The 10,119-nt window shown below is 30.6% G+C and overlaps 1 protein-coding gene across 8 annotated transcripts in view; it reads left to right on the top strand.

The window, feature by feature from the left end:
* Positions 1–563: 563 nt before the first annotated feature.
* The window catches only part of LOC142325053 (uncharacterized), a 29,785-nt gene continuing 20,229 nt past the window's right edge, over positions 564–10,119 (top strand). For all 8 annotated transcript variants that reach the window (XR_012756475.1, XR_012756474.1, XR_012756476.1 and 5 more), the window contains exons 1-2: positions 564–713; positions 7,508–7,654. Coding sequence is in view for 4 of the 8 variants with exons in the window: in XM_075366340.1 (XP_075222455.1) it covers positions 7,511–7,654 (144 nt within the window). In the remaining 4 variants the exon portion in view is untranslated. The remainder of the gene's footprint in view (positions 714–7,507; positions 7,655–10,119) is intronic.

Raw genomic sequence — 10,119 nt, 5'->3', positions numbered from 1 at the left:
CGTCCACGTCCAGGGGCTACCTCGGCGGTCCGGCCAGACTTGCTGCTCCGGCGGGGATGTTGGCATCCGCCGATATTAAATTAGGCATGTGGCAACAACACTAAAAAAAGACAGCTAATATCTTATAAAATATTTGAAGTATATTTTTATACAAAATTATATATAATTTTGCTTCGGTTTGTCGTTACAGAATTATGTATTTTTGAATTGATATCATCTCCGACCGTCATGGACAAAAATCTATACAGAAATTAAAAATAATTACTAGTTTAATTTATTAATGAAAATGATTTTTTGATGTTTAACTATTACGTTTTTGTGTTGCATTATTTTTATGTTTAACAAAAAGAACATTATTATTATTAAATGCTGACCTATTATTATTATTGTTTTTTTTATAAATTAATAAATCTCAATCGCTTCTAAGAATTTTCTGAAAATTTCAGTAAATTTTTACTTTTATTTTAAACTTGTTTAACTGTTACGTGAATGAAAAATTACTTATTAAGTCTGTTGTGCAAATCATATGTATTTATATATTTTTTCCAACATTATAACGATATCGTATGTATTGAAGTGTACAATTGCGTGTGTTGGCATTATTTATCAATAATTCTATCACCTGTTAGTGTGAAAGTGTTGTAAAGAAAAGATTTATATCCTAATTTCAGTATTACTTATTTATTGGTTTTCATTTTTGTTTATCTGACTAAGTAAGTAATTTTATACCATTCTTATATAAATTAATAAAATTTAAGTTGAGTTTCTGTATTGATGGATTGGTGGTGTGGGCTTTAACTTGTGATAAAAATTCATTTGAGTGCGTCGTAAAATGGTTTTTTTAAGCAAAAATTCATATATCGTGGGCATATTATTATCATTATTAGTTATTTTGGCACACGAAGTTTGTTCCACCCTAATGGTTTTTAACGTATACGCCATTACTGACATGGTGTAAATGAAGGTTAGCGAGCATATGTTAAGTTTCGTTAAATTATATTTATAAAATAAAAAATTATTTTTTATAAATTATTTATAAAATATCAGGTGATTAGTTTTGATTATTTAAGTAGTAAATAATTGCAATAATTACTGAATTTACTACTTAAATACTCAAAATATTAACAGTAATGACTGAAACGTAAGGGGTGGAACAAACTGCACAAGTGCCGTAATTTTCTTTCTATTTATTGTAAATTATAATACTTACTTTCTTATCCGTTATTCCCCGATACTAATAAAAAAAACAAAAAACAGTTGATAGTTGACCAGTTTTGTAATAGACTGTTTAAGCTTTCCATTATAAAAACAATTAATGGAAAACAGATCTGTTTCATGATAACTCCTAGCAAACGTCAATGGTTTTTAGTATGTCAAGTAGAACTCGCTAAAATAAACTGAGGTAGGTTGCAAAGAACTATTGTGTCCCTGAACCAACCGTGAAAACCATCTTCACAATTAATTACATACACCTGCATAATAATTTCGCAAAACTGTCGATTCTATCAAAAAGTCTCAAATTAACATTTCACAAAAACAAAAATTATAAGTAATTTATGAAACAAATGAAACACGATTATTGTACGAAAATATTAATGCTCCTTAACTTTAAGCTCTCAGAAATCGATAATTAACATTGAATTTTCATACGCATGACTGTTTTCATACCTTTAAGCAGATGAGTCCTTTCGTAAATATATCGGTTGCCTGTTTTTCAGATTGAATGCTTCCTTCTTTCTCCATCTTTCTCACATAATGGCATCTAGTTTTCTTTATTGTAGAACATCGCTTTATTTTTAAGTTTTATGGCAATCTGATTATCTATTAAGAGAGTTTGCTTTGGATTGACATTAAGTGTAACAACTTTCTTTTAGATGTCAAGCCAAACCAACTATTTGATTGCCTCTATTGTAGAAATATATGCAGCTTTTGTAGAAGAGAATGATATAAATTTCTGCAATTTACTTTTCCACACAACTGACCTACCATTGGATTTAAGGAGAGTTTCGCCAGTCTTCCTTCAAATGACTGTCACCAACATAATTGGCATCACTGTACACCTCAATTTGCCACTGGCTTTTTTTATTATATGTAATGCCATTTTCAGGAATAGATTAGAAATATCTGAAATTTCTTTTTACCAAATTAAAATGGGCCTTTATTGGTTGAATCTTTGCTCCAGTTGCAATATTCAAGGCAAAGCTTAAGTCTGTTGTTTTGCCTGATGCTAAATAATTTAAGCTTCCAACAATTTCCCTATCATGTTCACCGTTGGATATTAGAGGAGAGGTTCCAGGTTCCCAACCAAGTTCAGTTGGAAAGATTAAGATTTACAGTCACTAAACCCATTTTTTTTGTAGAATTATCTTTGCATGTACTGACTGGTCCATCTATAAATTTTTCAGTGCCTGCATTATGGCAACGTAAGAAATACAGTTAAATGCATTTCTCATGTCTAGGGTAATGAGAGCACAAATACCCCGCCGACTGCCTCTCATAATTCTCTTAGCCACCTCTAGCACAACAGTATTGAGAGCAGACGTTCCCCTGCAAAAGCCGTACTAGCTTGAAGAGAGCCCACTCCCTCCTATACTATTGTGGTGCTGGAGCATGTGCTCCAGTACACAACACAGCAGTGGCCATTCCGTGTATCATAACCAGTGGCCGGTAAGAGGAAGGAAGCGCGGGAATCACAAATGATTCTGTTTTCTCTTTCAGCTACTGCAGATTGTTGTGGCGTATAAGATACTGTCATAGAGTGTTAACACTTACATTATAATTTTTCCAAGCCTGATACAACTGTATCACAGTGCTATTAGATGGCCATTCACTTGATTTATGATCCTTTAACTTGCACTTACAACAGATAGGTCCCACTTAACAGTTTTTAGAGATTGCCTAATTTTCCACAATAAAAACATTTCTTACCATTGTGATTAGCATTAGCATGACTTTCCTTTGTAGAATTAGATCTAGAAGCACACTTCTTGGGTTGAGAATCGACCTTGAGTTAAAGATGTATCGTTCATTTTAACCTCAATTCATAGTTTAAAAGTCGTTCCTGCAATTTTAGACCATGTCTTTATGGCAAGTCATGCCATGTGATGTAAATGGGGAAAAATTCTTGAGGCTATATTTGTAAAAGCTCTGCACATGTCATTATGATGTATTGTTTTGCCTAAGAATGTCATTGCATTTGAAGTTCATTGTACTAGGCAAGAGGAATGTCAAAAATGTCAACCATATTTTGTGGGCAATGATGTAACTGTGCTAAAAAAATTTCTGTCTAGAGAAAGAATAATTTTTTCTTGGCCTCTTCATTTGTTATGTTCCATTCACCAGTTTTTTGATATCAGTAAATATTCCATAGATTGCCTCTTAGAAGTAGAAAAAAAACAAATATTATTTCGCTTGATAACCGTGTATTCATATACACAATATAAAGGAAAAGTCCACATGTCTGTTTTCCATCTGAAAACGGACATTTCTGTTAATAATTGAAAATTGCCCGCTCGCCTACTATGTCTTGTAAAACTCTCTAAAGTAAACGGTCATCGGTTACAAAAAACTATTTGTTTTGACACACAACAAAGGAACAAATAAACACAAAGACAGAATAAAAACATCTTTATAGCTAACTAAATACGTATGTCTACTTAATATTGCAAACTATCAATTCTCTTAAAAAGTGTCTGTAATTAAATAGCATCAAATTAATACCCCTTTATAATTAGTTCTTCATGGTTATTAACTTTTAATATGTAACATAAAATTTGTTGTTAGAAATGAAGATGAATTGAATAAATATGTTATCACTAAAGTGAGTGCTACCATTTCCGATGAATGCTAAGAGACTTAAGGGTCACGTGGCCTTAATTAAAGTTTAATTATTTATTTATTAAATTAAACATTTTTATAAAATTATGTATACATGATTTAAAATGTATGACATGGTGGTAAGCAAGGTAATAATGTAAGGTAAGGTCATAATGTCGAACCAAGATATGAATAAACAAAGATGTACACACCAATATAATGAATCTGTTTCACAAACATGATAATAATATTATAAATAAAGGTTCCATAAATATGTTTATTGATACTCATATCTAAACAAGCTTGTGTTGTTCATTTTTTTGAATTCTGTTAAATCTGATTAATTATCATTTAGTATTTACGCCATTTTTGGTAAAAGATTTTGAACCTTTATTAGTGTGGACATGTTAAAAAATACATTTATGCTAAAATCATGCTCATTTTTTAACAAATTGTAATCTGTTGAAACTGACCTGTCTGCTAATATTTTATTGTATTCTGTTACAAGGTTTTTATCTTAATTTATATGATTAAATCGTTTATAACATTAGTTATACCGCATCTAAGTTGCTTCCGCATAATTTTGCTGTTTTATTTTTAATTATTAAAATTCGATGTAACTTACATTGGCGGCAGAAGTTATTAGTTGTGCTCTGTTAAGCATCGGGCATATGCATAAAACTGACATCAGGGGAATGAGACGTTATCTTTTTCAAAAGTCATTTAAATGTAATATTTATTAAAAGTGTAATAGAGATGCACATTTATACTGGTTTGAGCCACATGCGGCTCACACATGCCTCCCAATGTTCTTCAGTTTGTGGCATGAGATCGGTGTAAGCCTTAGAGGGGCCACATGATTAATTTCAATATTATTTACAAAGTATTCTTGTATAAAAAAAAGTTATATTTATAACTCTTAAAGAGTTTCTTTAAGATATGTACCTATTTACATATCTTAACTGCTGTTATTACTTACATCATACTGTGTTATAAAAAACTATTTACAGAAAACACATTACATCATTTACATTTAACATTGTCAATTCTGTTCATCATTCTGTTATTTCATATCAATTTTGTTCTAATAATTAAATACAGAACATTTTTACTCAAAATCATGAACAACAAAGTTTCTATTGAAAGTTTTATAAGAAAACAAAATCAGTCAACAGCTGAAGCAATCGAGACAAAAGAAGGCATCACACACAACTTTTTGTCGTTGCCCTTTTGGTAGTTTTTTCTGAGGTTCCTCTGTCTTCTGTCAGCTTCCTCATTTTGTAGCAACCACTGCACCTCTGTCTTGCTGTTGACTTCTTACCTTCAATGTTGATCAGTCTATGTACTGTTGTAGTCTCTTTTGTAAATTCATCTTGACTGACTTCAGTTTATGCATCATTGTCAAACGTCTGTAAAAAAAGGTAAAATCAATTCTTCCCTAAATATTAGGATTTTCATTGGAAGTTTGTGTTGTTTGATAACAAGGTTGTATGAAAACCATTGACAATTGAAGTTCCAAACAGTATTTCAAAAATGATTTTTTGATACCACTTTATTGAATGTAGATGGCTGGTGGAATATATGCTCATTTGGTCAGATAAATCAATAAATTCTTTTGCAGAGTTGTAGTCTGTTACCACCTTGGGTTTCATGATGTCCTTCCCTCTCTTCTGTTTTGTTACCATTTCGTCTCTGTGTTTTGTTGGAATCATCAACACATTTCCGTTATTCTTCTATTTCAATATATATATATATATTTTTTTTTTTACCTGAATATTGGGCTGTAACTACTTCACCTTTTTTCAGTTTGGTTTCTGTTAATTATGTTGTATTTCCTTTTTGATTAGCCATTAATGTACCAAAAAGTTTTGTATAAAAATCATGTAACTGAGAAGCCAACAATACACTTGTATATCAATTTTCACAATAGTGTTCATCCAGCTTCAAGTAATGGTCCAGCAAGCTCCAACACATATTTTTCTGGAACCCCTTTGCCGGAAATTGGTTCTTTTCCAGCATATATCATGAGATTCCATGTGTAGCCACAGACAAGACATAATTTGAAGTTTCACCCCGTGCTGGTGTCTTTCTTTTGGGAGAGTATTGATGAAAGACAAGCTGTCCCCTGAAAAGAATTATTTTTCATCGATTCACATCTCTTCCTGGAGGATTGATTGCATTTGAAACTTTGGGAGAAGCTAGTCGATGAGTTGTTGAACTTTGTACAGTTTCTTCATTGTATGGTGCATTTCCATTATTTGAAGCGTGGAACATTCTCAGAAGAATCTCAAAAATGTTGGCTTAGAATCTCAGTAAGTTAGCTTACTAACCCGGTTAGAATACAACAGATTTACTATATACTCGGCATTTTACCAAGACCCCATCCACAAAATTTTCCACAAATCTTTCTGTTTCATTTATATCAGGTGTATTCCATTTTTTCAATCTAGAGCTTTATTATAATTATCGATTGCTCTTTTTCTCCTTCGAAATTCAATCTTTTGTTATGCATAATGATTTGTCTCATTACCTTAAGAAATTGAAAATGCATGATTGATGAAAAGTGCATAATACACTTCTTGGGGATTGGCATCTGTACCTTTGCTATTATTTTTCATCAAAGTGCATAATACACTTCTTGGGGATTGGCATCTGTACCTTTGCTATTATTTTTCATCATTAACTAATAGTGCAAAGGCATTGGAATAAAATATCACGTATATCAAAGTTATTAGATTAAGTTAGATTAGATTCATTATCTCCTTCATTGTTATCACTGTATAATGCATTGTTGTAAACATTGGAGCATTGTAGGTTCAAACAGTGTACACTCTCAGTTTGATCTGGAATAAAAGAAATTCGAATATCGCTGCTGCTACTTACGCCAGCCGAATTACTGACAGAATCAGACATTCATAATTCTATCATAACTTTCCTCTGAATCGCTCTACAAACCTCTAATTTTTTGTCTTGTCATTTACAACTGGTTTGTCAAATTCTGATCTGTATTGAGAGTTTTTATGAGAATCTGTGTCAAAATCAGCATTATTACTATAAATCATTTAAAAATAAATCAAAACACGAAAACGTTGTGCTGGAAAATACTAGAATTAGGTTAGGAATAAAATAACTTTTTTAGGCTTTGAATATAAATTTGTTAATTTACCAATAAACAATTACAACTTTCTAGTTTGTAGAGAATTTACTTCTGACGAAATGAATGTGAAATAACATTTATTAAAATTAAACAGAAATTTAGTTTAATAAAAAACAAAACACACAAACTGAATCTGGAGCTAAATGAAAACAAATAGAAAACTTAGCAGTGGCAGAAAATAATTGTTAAAAAATATATTTAAAGAATAAAAATCACATACATTACCACAAATCAAAGAATCAGTGAGCCAAGGGCCATTTCACATGGCCTCTTAGAGAGATTAATTTGAGCCATGTATATGGCATCATCTGTTAATATCATTGGTCTGTTCTTGTGTTCTTAAGTTTTTCATTGAGAAAGCTTGCATCAGCATCAAATATAACCTCACTTAAGCCACCATAAAACATAGACAAACAAAAATCATTAAGGAATTATAAGAGAGCTGTTTATGACAGGTGTAAAAGAGTCAAAGGTATTTTTATTAAGGTCTATTTTTATTATGGTTATTTATTTTAATTTTGTTTTTCTTTACAGATAATGAATGTGCCTGTAAATAATACTTTTACTAATGAAGCTGTGCTTCTTAATAAAAATATTAAATTAGTGACTGAACAGGATAATGCGGCACAAATGATATGGCTTCTGTTACCAGTGACTGAAACTAACACATCGCATGAGCATGTAAGCTCTTTTCTTTTTTTTTTTATTTCTCTTCTGCATATCTTCTTTCCTGGTTTTCCAACAGTTCTTCATTCTTTTCTTTATTTTTCCCTTCTTTTTTCTAGCTTTCTGTGAAATCTTTACTGGTTTTCTGAACATTGTTCTGTATTGAAAAAATATTTTTATTTTCATTTACAACCACTGAACTGTGTTGATTTCCATTCTTTTTTTCGTTAAATGTGGTTGAAAATCTGTTTTGTGAGACTGAAAAAAGATTTGGCTCTCTTTTTTCTGATGAAATTGACCTTTTCTCGGTTTCATTGTATATGTAAATGTTTTTGTTACTTTGGTTCTAGAATCTTTCTCAAGTTTTTACTGTATTTTTCTATTTGATTTATTTTATCTGATTTCAAACTGAAGATGCGTCTGATGATGCAAACAGGTCCTCCGGTTTGATTAATGTATTTTAGTGTCTGATTTTGGCACTGAGATGTTCTTGTTGAAAATATCCTTTGTTGGTAGGCTAATTTTATTTTTCTCTTTCTTGTTTGATTGGCTTTTTTATCCAAATCAGTAATTTGGATTATTTTTCCCATATATTTAAATTTGTTAACTTGATTGATTTTCCATATTTCGTTTTTAGGGACTCGGGAGAATCTTGGTTGGTCATGAATTCTGCATTTTTCAAAGAAATTTTTAACCTTATTTCCCTTGCAAATTATTTTAGTTGGTTTACTTGTTCTGCTGCCTTTTCAAGGTTCTGTAAGAAAATTGTAATATTTTCAGCAAAGGCTAAGCAGTTATTACAATTCCTTTCAGTTTCAGACTCAATTTTATTTAGTGGTGTGTTCCAACTTTTTTCATCTTATTTTCCCAATTTTAGTTCTAACTTTGTGATTGGAAGAGTCTGTTCAGTAATGTTAATTGCGTTGGGATCCACACCAAATTCTTCTAGGAACTTTGAATAAGGAAGTTCTGTAGATTGAGTTGTATACCTTTTTGAATCTACGAAGACAATTACTTAGTTTTATGGCTTGTAATTTTTCCCTTATTGTTTAAAGGTTCAAGATTTGCTCTGCACATGATCTTACTTTTCTGAATCCTTCTTCATATTCTCCCAGTTGTTAAGTCTATATTAATTCAATTATATTTCGAAGTGCATTTCAAAGGATTTTATTTGTCACAGGTAAGAAGGAAATTCATTTGTTGTTGTTTACTTACGTTTCATCTTCTTATTTGTGTAGTTTATGTATTAATGCATTTTTCCAGTCTTGTGAGATTTTGTTCAGTTTTCTATATCTCTTCTAGCAAGTTCTTCAGTTTTCTCTTGTTTTTTTCATGATTCTTCCTGTAATTCTGCTGCAGTTAAGTTATCATCTGCTTCCTTATAATTTAATTTCTGGGTGATTTTGTCTATTTTCATTTAATTATGTATTTTGGGTTTTTCAGTTCATCTTGCTAGATTTTGGAATTGAAATATTACCTCAGGTTCTTGGTAGTTTAGTAATTTTTCAAAGTACTTGCTGGAAATTTGCAGCTGTCTTTGTTGTTATGGCCTAATTTTCTATTTTTACCCTAAAGCAAAGGCTGGGTGATTGATATTTGGTAAGTGTGGTAAATTTTAATGTACTTATTTATTTAATTGAAATAGACAGGCATGAAACCCATGAATACAATATCATATTAAAAAAAAAAACATAAGTACTTAACAAAATTATCATTCATAAGTTAGAATAGCTCTTGATAAGGTATTAACTGTACTGTAAGTGTACTTTACACAGTAAAGGTAGTCTAGTAATAGATGATATATGAGATTTGATTGAACCAAGAAAATATTGAAAATTATGCCTAAGCAGTCTAGTCATTATTATATGTAAGTCAAAACTGAAATAATTTAGGATAGTCAAAATAACTACTAAAAATTTTATTAGCAAATATTAATCTGTCCTTGTCAGAGGTGATTCAATTCTTGGTATTTTTAACAAATTAAAAATATTAATAAAGTTAATGATCGGTAAAGTGCATAGAATCACAGATTTTATAGGCTGCATATCTAAGAAAAATTCTCTGTGGTATTTCTAGTAATTTTAATTGCAAGTCGGCAAAAGGTCACTAGACAACAGAGCCATAATTTAGTACTACAGTATATAAAATGCATAACCAAAAAAATTCTCCCGAGTTAATATTTCTAAAATTTGTAGAGAATCTCTTAATTAAATTTACAATTTTTAGTGTCTTACAGTATAATCTTCGTATTGACTGAAGGATAACTTCGTATCAAAACCTACACCTAAGTCTTTAATAGAAGATAGCTTTTGTATTATTCAGTTACACAGTTACATCAACATTTGCAAACCTTCTAAATTGAGTATGAAATCAATTTTTTTTAAGTTGGAAGAAATAATATATAAGTTAATTTTTATACAAAGTTCAAGTCAACGAAGTAATTGAATATCAGCTAGATTTATAATAATAGGCTTAAACAA

Source organism: Lycorma delicatula, chromosome 5, assembly GCF_047948215.1.
Source record: "Lycorma delicatula isolate Av1 chromosome 5, ASM4794821v1, whole genome shotgun sequence".
Taxonomy (NCBI): domain Eukaryota; kingdom Metazoa; phylum Arthropoda; class Insecta; order Hemiptera; family Fulgoridae; genus Lycorma; species Lycorma delicatula.
Note: the sequence above shows the minus strand (reverse complement) of the source record. Positions and strands in the feature narration are given on the sequence as shown.